This window comes from Crotalus tigris, unplaced genomic scaffold, assembly GCF_016545835.1.
Source record: "Crotalus tigris isolate CLP2741 ecotype Arizona unplaced genomic scaffold, ASM1654583v1 scf7180000018773.180596, whole genome shotgun sequence".
NCBI lineage: Eukaryota > Metazoa > Chordata > Lepidosauria > Squamata > Viperidae > Crotalus > Crotalus tigris.
The window spans coordinates 146,605-159,736 of record NW_024097192.1 but is presented as its reverse complement, the minus strand read 5'-3'; the positions used below and the strand labels follow the sequence as shown (position 1 = coordinate 159,736).

At 44.1% G+C, this 13,132-nt stretch overlaps 1 protein-coding gene across 1 annotated transcript in view; it reads left to right on the top strand.

The window, feature by feature from the left end:
• LOC120313721 (SRSF protein kinase 2-like) overlaps positions 1 to 13,132 on the top strand; it is a gene marked incomplete at its 5' end in the record, with an annotated part of 52,330 nt that overhangs the window by 18,720 nt on the left and 20,478 nt on the right. Inside the window, one exon of the mRNA XM_039355901.1 lies at positions 4,228 to 4,731. Within this exon, the coding sequence (XP_039211835.1) occupies positions 4,228 to 4,731 (504 nt within the window). The remainder of the gene's footprint in view (positions 1 to 4,227; positions 4,732 to 13,132) is intronic.

Here is a 13,132-nt window from a genome sequence, read left to right as displayed (position 1 = left end):
AATCAGAAGTATAATTAGTACAATTAGATTATCTACCTACCTACCTACCTACCTACCTACCTACCTACCTACCTACCTACCTACCTACCTACCTACCTATCTATCTATCTATCTAAGCTATCTATCAATCTATCATCTAGCTTATCTATCTATCTATCTATCTACCTATCTAATTTATCTATCTGTATCTATCTAATCTTCTAATCCAGTGGTTCTCAACCTGTGGGTCGGGACCCCATTTGGGGTCGAACGACCATTTCATGGGGGTCGCCAAACAACGCAGTCCGCCATTTTTTTCCCCCTTAGCTGTGCTACTCCCTTTTATTGTATTGGCTTTTGAAAGCCAATAGAATAGACTCTCTTGAATAGAGTCTAATTCTATTGGCTTTCAAAAGCCAATAGGAATTGTCCAGGCTGTCTCTGCCCTGCTGAGCCCGCCAAAAGTCCCATTCTGCAAACGGTGCTGCAAGTTGTCTGCAGCGAAGGCGAGCTGTCTGGAAGTTTCCACCCCTCCCTGCTGAGCAACTACTAAAAATGTAAGGAAAAGAGGGCCAGGGGTGGGAGGTGGGAGGCCGGCGGGCGCAGGGAGGGTTGCTGGCGCGTGTGGGGCCCGGCGGGTGCCTTACCTCCCTTGGGCTGGGCCAGCTGGTGGCCCAGCCAGTGGTCGGCCTGCACCATCTCTGCCGCTTGCCAGCTACGCCTCGGCTGGCGCAGGGGGCGGCATCACACATGTGTGGCGCTCCCGGGCAGGGAAAGTCCTCGACTTACAACCGGTTGGGTAGTCCTCGACTTACGACCGGTTGGGGGTCGCGGCATTAAAAAGGTTGAGAACCATTGCATTAAATGCATATTTCTATACGCAGGACAGGTTTTTCTCCGTTAGCCGAGCAGCGCAGGCAATCCTTCACTACAGTCCCCCTCATGTGACCCAAATGATTCAAATGCTTGTCAACTGGCTCCTATTTACGACGGTCACAGTGTCCTGGGGTCATGGGATCCCCTTTTCTATCAACTTTAACAACCACGTTACTTAACAATTGCGGCGGTTCGCTTTACAGCTGCGGCAAGAAATGTCGTAAAACGGGGCAAAACTCACTTGACCAAATGTGCTCGTTTAGTCACAGAAATGGGGGGCTCGTGATCGTAAGTGGAGGACTGCCTGTATTTTGGATCCGGCCTTGAAAAGTAGCATTTTAAAAGATGTTTTTAACACGTAGTATCTTTCTCCCTCCCTTGCCATCGCTCTGTTTAACAACTACTGTCAAACGACTTAGTAAAGCTGTATTACTACATCTTTCCTACCTATCCTCTTCTTCTGACTATAACTTTGCTGCTGGTATCTAACAATTTATATTGCTTTTTTTTTTTTTAACTATCCTAGTACAGAGGTCCCCAACCTTTTGGGCACCAGGGACCAGTTCCGTGGAGAGAGGTTTTTCCATGGACTGGAGGGTGCGTGGTTTTGTGTGCTGCCTCCATGCCGTGGATGGGGCTTTGCTTGTTTGTGTGGACCGGTTGTTGGCACGCCGTGGCCCGGTACCGGTCCACGGACCGGGGGTTGAAGGCCCCTGTTCTCCATCACTTACAGGCATCTGAGGGTAAAGACCCTGAATGTGTATAATGATATATCTATATTTAGTACCAAATATGAAGAAATTATAGATATAGCTTCCATAAAGTCAAATTACTCGGCTTGATGTTAGCAATTACTAAATGTAGTAATCTAGTAATGATATAGGGTCTCCGGCTTCAGCAGGGGGCTGGACTAGAAGACCTCCAACGCCCCTTCCAGCTCTATTCTGATTGATTGAATTAAGGTTGGGACGCAATTCAAGATGACTGTTGACTAACTGTGTACATAATGTGTGCAACAATTTACAGACCCTAGAGCAGGGGTAGGCAACCCAAAACACTCAAAGAGCCACTTGAACCCGTTTCCCACCAAAAACAAAACACTGGGAGCCGCAAAACCCTTTTGATATCTAAAATGAAGATAACACTGCATATATCCTTTTTTATCTTTATTATAGGTGTGTGTGTGTGTGTGTGTGTGTGTGTGTGTGTGTGTGTGTGTGAGAGAGAGAGAGAGAGAGAGAGAGTGTTTGTGTATGTGTATGTGTATACACACACACACACACACACATTAAAAATAAAAGTAAAAATATGACTCTTGGGAATATCCATACTATTAAAACAATGATCACCGAGAGAATGCTTTAAGAGAATTACACACACAGGTAAAAAAAGGATATATGTAGTGTTATCTTCATTTTAGATGTCAAAAGGGTCTCTCTCTCTCTGTCTCTCTCCCTCCCTCCCTCTCTGCCCTTGGTCTGCCACTCCTCTTCCCCCACTCTCTTTCTTTCTCTCTCTTTCCTCTCTCTCTCCCCCTCCCTCTCTCTCTCTCTTTCTCTCTCTCTCTTTCTCCCCCCCCCTCTGCTGCTCACCTGGCAAGCTTCAAGTTGTTCTTCAACAATCTCAGGGGTAGGCAACCTCGTCTCTTTTATGACTCATGGACTTCAACTCCCAGAATTCCTGAGTCAGCCTAGCTGGGCTAGCTAGCTCTCTCCTGCCCTTCCTGTTTCCTGCAGAGACGCAGCAAAGGGAGGAACTCCGCCCAGAAAGCTTTTCAGCTCCTCAGAGAACAATGTGAGTGCACTCTCTTTTACACATATACACACACACACACACACACACAAAACACACACACATACACACACAGAGAGAGAGAGAGAGAGAGAGAGAAGCAGGGAAGCGCAATTGCCTCTCTCTGTCTCTGTCTCTCTCTGCAAATGGCAGAGGAGGCTGGGAGCCACAGGGGAAGGCTCAAAGAGCCGCATGCGGCTCCGGAGCCGCAGGTTGCCGACCTGTGCCCTAGAGTATTTGCTCGTCTGTGCGGACTGGTTGCTGGCATGTCGCAGCCCGGTACCGATCCACGGACTGGGGTTGGGGACCCCTGTCCTAGTATGATTTATGTTTTTCTTAGCCAGTGCTCTATGACTATCACTAAGTGCACAATTTATGATGAATGTGTTGTATTTTACGATTCATGATGAATGCATTTCACGTTGTTTATCATCATGATGATCGCTATTACTTCTACGTACACTTACAAACCGGAGACAATTTCCTTGTGTGTCCAACCAGATGGGCAATGAAGAATTCTATTCTTTATGTGTTCTTTTAGAACAGCGGTTCTCAACCTGTGGGTCGCGACCCCATTTGGGGTCGAACGACTATTTCACGGGGGTCGCCAAACAACGCGATCCGGCATTTTTTTAGCTGGCGGCACCGCGCATGCGCGCCATGCCGCGCATGCCTGCCATGCATGGGGCGCCACTGCACATGCACGCCACGCATGGGGTGCCGCCACGCATGTGCGCCACGCATGGGGTGCCGTCACGCATGTGCGCCACGCATGGGCCGCCACCGCACATGTGGGCCGCGCATGGGGCATCGTTGCGCATGCACGTTGCGCATGGGCGCTGCCGCCCATGGGGGTGTCGCCGCGTATGCGTGCCGCGCATGGGGGCGTCACCGCGCATGCGCGGCGCGTCCTTATGACCGGGGTCACCAGAAAAAAAAGGCTGAGAACCACTGTTTTAGAACGATAGGTTTACTTGTAAGAAAATCATTATGTAATGTGGAGTTAATCTAATAAGAAGATTGGTTTGTTTGATAACATGGATGTTATTAGTCACGACAATTAATTGGATGAAATTTGAATTCTGTTTAATGGATGGAAATGATTTAAGGTCTGATTTTATTCTGCCAGCTTAAAGAGATTGATTGATGGATGGATTAGATACGTATAGGATAGATTAATATTTCATTTTAAATAAGGGATATTAGTGGAAGAAGAAATAAATAAGATTTGTGATAAAATTAAGGAACTGGAACATATTTGGAAGGGATACCCGAATTGATAATGTTTGTACTGAAAGTTAATTTGATTATGGTAGTGTCAATTTATAAAGCTTTAAAAACAGGTCTAGGTTGAATAAATTTAAGCTAGAATGGGACTATTTTAAATAAATTATGTTACTTAAGGGAAAAAGAGAGGGACTACTTGATGTATTGATTGAATTACGTATATATGTTTTGCCTTTGGATGTTTGACTACCCTAACACCACGGTGTGTCTTGAGCACTTTGTCCTAAAAATTAAAAAAAACAATAAAATTGGTTTTTTTTTTAAAAAAAGAATTCTATTCTTTGTATCCCTCAGGAGACACAGAAGACCAAGACGAGAAAGACGACACGGAAAAAGAAAAAGACACGGAGAAGGACGAGGACCTGGAACAAGAACTGGCCAATTCAGAGTCCGCGGATCCCGCTTGGATAGAATCTCCCAAAACCAATGGCCACATTATAGATGGCCCTTTCTCCCTGGAAGAGCAGATTGAGGAGGAAGAGGAAGAGGAAGAGGAGGAGGAGGAAGAAGGCCCGAATGCCGAGCAATATAACCTCGATGCGCCCGACGCGAAAAGCGAGTACAGCTACAGCAGCTCTTACGAACAATTTAATGGCGAATTGCCAAACGGACGTCATAACATTCCAGAATCACAATATTCGGAATTCTCCGCTTCGGCGTTCCCCGGAGCTTTAGATTCCATCGCTTGTGGTTTGGCGGTTTCTGAAGAGTCGACCGTAACCGAAAGAGACGGAAGCACTCCATCCCACGACAGGAGCAGGACGGTTTCAGCATCTAGCACCGGAGACTTGCCAAAACGTAAGCATTTTCGTTACTGTGACCATTAACCGTGATCTTAACCGTTCCGGAAACTCTCGGTGAAGTTGCTTCTTCTGAAGGATCCTTGCTGCTCTCTGAGCTGGGTGGTTTTCTTGCAGATGTTTCATGACCCAAACCAGGGAGTCCTTTCTTCTCATTAGGTGGCCAAAGTCCTTGAGTTTCAACTTCAGGATCTGGCCTTCTAAAGAGCAGTCGGGGTTGATCTCTTCTAGGACTGACCGGTTTGAACGCCTTGCAGTCCAAGGGACTCGCAGGAGTCTTCTCCATCACCATAGTTCAAAGGCCTCAATTCTTTGGCGCTCAGCCTTTCTTATGGTCCAACTTTCACAGCCATACATTGCAACTGGGAAAACCATGGCCTGGACTATACGCACTTTTGTTGGCAGGGTGACGTCTCTGCTTTTTAGTATGCTGTCTAGATTTGCCATAGCTTTCCTCCCCAGGAGCGAGCATCTTTTAATTTCTTGGCTGCGGTCCCCATCTGTGGTGATCTTGGAGCCCTGGAAGATATAATCTGTCACTACCTCCATTTCTTCCCCATCTATTTGCCAGGAATTGAGAGGGTTGTTGTTGTTAAATGCGAAGTCGTGTCCAACCCATCGTGACCCCATGGACAATGTTCCTCCAGGTCTTCCTGTCCTCTACCATCTTCTGGAGTCCATTTAAGTTCACACCTATTGCTTCAGTGACTCCATCCAGCCATCTCATTCTTCGTCGTCCCCTTCTTCTATTGCCCTCAATCTTTCCCAGCATTAGGCCCTTCTCCAGTGAGTCCTTCCTTCTCATTAGGTGGCCAAAGTACTTGAGTTTCAACTTCAGGATCTGGCCTTCTAAAGGGCAGTCGGGGTTGATCTCCTCCAGGACTGACTGGTTGGATCGCCTTGCAGTCCAGGGGACTCTCAGGAGTCTTCTCCAGCCCCAGAGTTCAAAGGCCTCCATTCTTTGGCGCTCAGCCTTTCTTATGGTCCCACTTTCACAGCCCTACATCGCAACTGGGAAAACCATGGCCTTGACTATGCGCACTTTTGTTGGCAGGGTGATGTCTCTGCTTTTTAGTATGCTGTCTAGATTTGCCATAGCTTTCCTCCCCAGGAGCGTCTTTTAATTTCTTGGCTGCAGTCCCCATCTGAGGTGATCTTGGAGCCCAGGAAGATATAATCTGTCACTACCTCCATTTCTTCCCCATCTATTTGCCAGGAGGGTTCGCTCAGGCTTAATGCAAAAAGAAAGAATAGGAATAGGGCAACATCAACCAAATTTGTGCGTTGTCAAAGCTCACCCTGCAGAGTGCTTACTTTGCTGTTGTTTGGTGTGGTGGTGTGCACTCTTTTTGTGTCAAAACATTGCTTTGGGTAGAAGTGAAAACTGTATAATGACTATAGGGCGCCTCAAATGCCTTTTTGTCTTTAGCACAATGCAAATAGTCCTCAACGTAACAACAGTTTGTTTAGTGAAGTTATAACGGCACAGAAAAAAGGTGACTTACTACTGTTTTCACACTTAAGACCGTTACAGCCCCTCGCTGGTCACATGATAAAAAAAATCAGATCCTTGGCAACTGACTCATGTTTATGACGGTCGCAGTGCCCCAGGGTCATGTGATTCCCTTTGGCGACCGTCTCAACAAGCAAAGCCAATGAGGAAGCCAACTTAACAATTGCAGTTGTCCATTTAACAACTGTGTCCCTAAAGGGCGTAAATCGGAGCAAAGCTCACTCAACCACTGTCTTGCTTAGCAACATAAATTTTGGGCTCCGTTGCGGTCATAAGTTGAGGACTGCCTTTATCCACAGAACAGCTGATCTTGAAACAATAAGGATACCCAGAAGCGACGTGGCATATTGGTTTAAAATTAAATCGTGTTAGATCTGTCAATTTTGGGGGAGCATGTCGTAACTGTTACTAGTGATACTCTTCCCATGCTACTATTACTCGCGCCCGGTTGCGCCCAGTTTCACAGAGCGTCCTCTGTGCAAGTTAAGTGTCATTTCTCTAAGTGAGAGTTTGGGGTGCTCCGTTTCTCCCTCTTTTACAACTGAAGGAACACGTGATTGTGATCCACCGCTAATTTGTTTAGAGCAGCGGTTCTCCACCTATGGGTCGCGACTCCATTTGGGGTCGAACGACCATTTCACGGGGGTCGCCAAACAATGCGATCCGCCATTTTTTTCGTCAGCCGGCGCATGGGGCGCCGCTGCGCATGCATGCCGCACAGGGGGTGGCGCATGGGGCGCCGCCGCGCATGCACGCCACGCAGGGGGCGGCGCAGGCGCAGCGCATGCGCACCGCACAGGGGCAGCCCCGCGCATGCACGCCGCACAGGGTTGCGCCGCGCATGCGTGCCACGCAGGGGGCAGCGCCGCGCATGTGCGCCGCCTGCTTATGACCGGGGTCGCCATATAAAAAGGTTGAGAACCACTGGTTTAGAGGAATGTACATTTTTATGACAAGTCTGTGTATTTTTCTCTGAGATCACAAAAAAGATGTTGAGACTTTGGAAAAAAATGCCAAGAAGAGCAATTAAGATAATTAAAGACCTGGAGACTAAAACATATAAAGAACGGTGGCAGGAAGTGGGTATGGCTAGTCTAGAGAAAAGAAGAATGGGGGGGGGGACATGATAGCAGCCTTACAGTATCTCAGGGCTGCCATAAAGAAGAGGGAGTCAAGCTATTCTCCAAAGCGCCTGAAGGCAGGACAAGAAACAACGGATGGAAACTAATCAAGGAGAGAAGCAACCTAGAACTAAGGAGAAACTTCCTGACAGTTAGAACAATTGACCAGTGGAACTCCTTGCCTCCAGAAGCGGTGAATGCGCCAACACTGGAAGTTTTTAAGAAGAGACTGGACAGCCATTTGTCCGAAATGGTATAGGGTTTCCTGCCTGAGCAGGGGGTTGGACTAGATGACCTCCAAGGTCCCTTCCTCTGATTGATTTGAGTTTCACATTTCTGTTCTGATATATCGAGAAGATCCACCTTGTTGTAAATATCAAGTCAAGTGAACATTGTACCTTTTCAGCGTTTGAGTACGGGTAGCCCTCGATTTCCAACCGTTCATTTATTGACCGTTTGAAATTACGAAGCCGCTGAAAAAAGTAACTTATAACGATAGCACTTATATATACCGTTTCACAGGGCTTTACAAAACCCTCTCTAAGCAGTTTACAGAGTCAGCCTGTTGCCCCCCAACAATTTGGGTCCTCATTTTACTGACCTTGGAAGGACGGAAGGCTGAGTCAACCTTGAGCCGGTCAGGATCGAACTGCCGAAGTGGCCTGCAGTACCGCATTCTAACCACCGCGCCACCAGGGCGCATGACTTACAGAATATTACTTTGGGCAGTCATCAGAATTAGCCTGCAGTACCGCATTCTAACCACACTGACAACCGTTGCATCAGCCCCAGGGTCAGGTGATCAACTGGCAACTGATTCATATTTACGACGGTCGCAGCGTCCCGGAATCACGTGATTCCCCTTTTGCGACTTTCTGACGAGCAAAGTCAATGCAGGAAGCCAATTTTGCTTAACCGCCTACTAAAAGTCGTAAAAAGGAGCAAAATTCCCTTAACAGCTGTCTCCGTCAGCAATGGAAACTTTGGGCTTACATTGAGGATACTACAGTGTATATTGAGGGTTCTGGAATACAGTAATAGAGGTGGTCAAGTACTGACACTGGATACACACACACACACACACACACACACACACACACAGACCCCCAAATTATACGGATTACGTGTTTTATCTCAACAGAAGTTCCAAAACGAGGCACATTTCCAAAAAGGTACATTTGCAAAATGGGACCTTTGCAATAATACCAAACAGGCTGGTATTCCCTTGCAGTGTTTCTCCACCTTGACAATTTTAAGGCATGTGGACTTCCAACTCCCAGAATTCCACAGCCAGCATTTGCTGGCTGTGGAATTCTGGGAGTTGAAGTCCACATGCCTTAAAATTGTCAAGGTGGAGAAACACTGCGGGGCTTAAAGGCTATAAATCTTGTCTTTAATGTCAAACAGCACAACAAAGGCATAAGTTAATTCCAAAACGCCGCTCTCTTTTCTATGCTTCTCTGATGGTTTAATTATAATTTTGGAGGGATTTGTGTTCCTCCATTCCAACACAACAACAACAACGAAGCGGTGCCTTCCATTTTAAAGTAAGAAAAAAAAGAGCTGGACCGGAAGCATTATCCCGTAATTAATTGATAATTGTGGAATTTGAGTTGTACTCTTTCTCAGTGTGTGTGTTGGTGGAAAAATCCTCTTAGCTGCTACCGTTTCCCCGATAACAAATTGTAATATTTGTAATCATCGATTCCACACCAGGATAAAGACTAAGAATGTCTTTCGGATTTATGCAACTTTGTGGTTGTTACAGTAATTAAAAAAAACTTGAAATTCTTTTGATGAGCCTCTCCATTTAATGACCTTGCAAGACAAAGCATTTATCCGCTAAAGTTCCTGTAATGAATTGAGCCGGAGACACATAAATGAGCAACTGGGACAGAGTTAAATAAGCCACATTGTCTACTCAAACTGATCTCAGCTTCGCTCTCAAATTCCACCATGAAATATAGGTAAGATCTTGCTTTTCAACACATTTCAATTGCTTTGTTAGCCTTAAACTTTGAAATAGGTGGTGTTTTAATAGCAAAGGAATTGGGGGTCAGTTAAGAATGTTACAATAGATGATAGATAGATAGATAGATAGATAGATAGATAGATAGATAGATAGATAGATAGATGATAGATAGATAGATAGATAGATAGATAGATAGATAGATAGATAGATAGATATAGATGATATAGATAGAATAGATAGATAGAGATAGATATAGATAGATAGAGATAGATGATATAGAGATAGATAGATGATAGAGATATAGATAGATAGATAGATAGATAGATAGATAGATAGATAGATAGATATAGATGATATAGATAGAATAGATAGATAGAGATAGATATAGATAGATAGAGATAGATGATATAGATAGAGATAGATAGATGATAGAGATATAGATAGATAGATAGATAGATAGATAGATAGATAGATAGATAGATAGATAGATAGATAGAGATAGATGATAGAGATAGATAGAGATAGATGATATAGATAGATGATATAGAAAGAAAGGAAAGAGAAAGAAAAAGAAAGAAAGAAAGAAAAAAAAATAATCTTGTCATTTTTTTACTGTGGACACAATGGCACACATTACAAATGAAGTTGCTTGCTCTCAAAGTGTACACATACATAACACACATTTAAACATAACTACATACAACATATGTATAGATACATTTTGGCTTGGAAGACCATAACATATATTCCTCATATATTTTGGGGGTAAGCATAATGTTGCTCTGAAGAATACAGAACAGAACACCCAGCTGGCTGAAAACCTATGTCTCAGTTGAATAATTATATGTGACTAACAAACATGAATAATAGCTTCGTTGTCACTCTGAACGTATACACTAATCGTCATACACTAAAATGAAATTTTCATTGCCTACAGCTCCCAAAGGGCCACCCCCTCCGATAGGCGCTGCATGAATGTGACAAAAATAAATAAATAAATACAGAACAACGCACATACCCACGTATGTTAGATGCCACAGAGTCTAGTTCAGCAGAAGTGTCAATTGTTCTCTGTCGCACAATTTGGGCCCTGACAATCCGCCAAAGGGAGAATGCCTTTTTATAAATTTGTGTCCGTTTTCATTACCTCTGATCCATAAGATTACATTTTGGTGGGGGTGTTTTTTTTCTTTTCTTTTGCAGAATAAATGGTTGAAGGATATTGACTTCCTTCTAGCCCAGTGGTTCTCCACCTGTGGGTCGGGACCCCATTTGGGGTCGAACGACCATTTCACGGGGGTCGCCAAACAACGCAGTCCGCCATTTCCCCCCCCCTTTTTCCTTAGCTGTGCTACTCTCTTTTATTCTATTGGCTTTTGAAAGCCAATAGAATAGACTCTCTTGAATAGAGTCTAATTCTATTGGCTCTCAAAAGCCAATAGGAATTGTCCAGGCTGTCTCTGCCCTGCTGAGCCCGCCAAAAGTCCCATTCTGCAAACGGTGCTGCACCAGTTGAGTAGTCCTCGACTTACGACCGGTTGAGTAGTCCTCGACTTACGACCAGTTGGGGGTCGCGGCATTAAAAAGGTTGAGAACCACTGTTCTAGCCCACTGCAGTACGAGATCTCCACTGAGATAACAAGAAAGTAGCTGAATTCTTGGAAAACTGAAGAGACAAAATTAACTAGGAAGCAATCTGTTGATGGGTAACAAGACAAGAAAATGAGAAGCGACAGGAGTCCTAGAACATTAGTAGCCAAAGTGTGTATGTGGGGGGGGGGGAAGCAGCAAATATGGTTTATCACGGCGTTGAATGCTTTTGGACTCGCTTCACATTCCTCTGTTGGATCAGATGAGTGGGATCGATGGCAGCTCGGCTTCCAAAACATTTTATTTCTGCAGTGATAACCGGAAAGCCAGCTTTGGATAAAGTTAATGCGATTTTTTTTTTGTCATTTTTTTCTTCCTGGAGCATCTGACCTTTGCAAGCATGCAACTCCTCTAAGAGCACACAACTCACCCTTCTTGAACCACGGCATCTGTAATCCACACCCTTTTTATCCAGAAATGAATAAAAGCAGAAGGGGAAATGAGAAGAAGACAAAGAGTGAACTAATTTTCAGCCGCTGAGCAGTACACTTAAGAATCAGATTACGTTAAATGTATAATAATATATTTACAAATCTCGAAAATCATTGTTTCCTCACAACTGTAAATGGAGCAATATATAGATAGAGACACACACAGATAGATAGATAGATAGATAGATAGATAGATAGATAGATAGATAGATAGATAGAGGTAGGTAGATAGGTAGATAGATATAGATACACAGAGATAGAGAGATACAGAGATAGATACACAGAGATAGATGAAGAGATACATAGAGAGATAGCTACACAGAAAGAGATAGATAGATAGATAGATAGATAGATAGATAGATACAGAGAAATAGACAGAAATAGATAGATACACAGAGATAGATATAGATACACATAGATAGATATAGATGGATGGAGGGAGATAGATAGATAGATAGATAGATAGACAGACAGACAGACAGGGATGGATGGATGGATATAGATACACAGAGATCTAGAGAGATAGAGAGATACAGAGATAGAGATAGCTACACAGAAAGAGAGAGATAGATACACACAGAGATAGACAGAAATAGAGATACAAATAGATATAGATACACATAGATAGATAGATAGATAGATAGATAGATAGATAGATAGATAGATAGACAGACAGATAGATAGATAGACAGACAGACAGACAGACAGACAGACAGATAGATAGGCAGGGAGATAGACTATTGTGGAATCTTTTTTCATAGATTATACTCTTTCATCTACAGTTTCTTCTCTAAATGTTCAGGGTTGAGATCACTGGTTGTCTTGCATTTGCAGGGCAATTTTACAAATGAATTTGTTTAGTGCAGTGGTTCTCAACCTGTGGGTTGGGACCCCATTTGGGGTTGAACGACCATTTCACGGGGGTCCCCAAACAACGCAGTCCGCCATTTTTCCCCCTTTTCCTTAGCTATGCTACTCCCTTTTATTCTATTGGCTTTTGAAAGCCAATAGACTCTCTTGAATAGAGTCTAATTCTATTGGCTTTCAAAAGCCAATAGGAATTGTCCAGGCTGTCTCTGCCCTGCTGAGCCCGCCAAAAGTCCCATTCTGCAAACTGTGCTGCACCAGTTGAGTAGTCCTCAACTTACGACCGGTTGAGTAGTCCTTGACTTACGACCAGTTGGGGGTCGTGGCATTAAAAAGGTTGAGAACCACTGGTTTAGGGACCATTTCAAGTTACAAAGGCATTGAAAAAAAAGCGAGCTGTGTTCATTTTTCACAGTTACAACCATTGCAGCAACACGCCTCTTTCCGCTACTTTCACGTGATCAAAATTTAAGCTCTTGTCAGCTGGCACGTATTTTTGACCGATGCGGCGTCCCGGGGGGGGGGTCCTACAATCCCCAATTGCAATCCTTCTGAATGTATGCATATATTGTATTTTAAACCGAATAATAAAAAATATAATAATTTACTTTGCTGTGTGTGGTTTGTTCTGGAGAGATATCCCAAGGAGGCAACTGGGCCTCCTTGTTTTTCTTTGAAGACGTTTCGCTTCTCATCCAAGAAGCTTCTTCAGCTTCTATTACATAGGGTTTTTTTTCCCCTGACAATTATTTAGGTTGTTCGCCTCGTTCAAAAATTGTGTTCGATACCGTAATTTACACCACGTTAGGCTAATAATTGGTGTATCCCTTTAAAAAACAAAAATG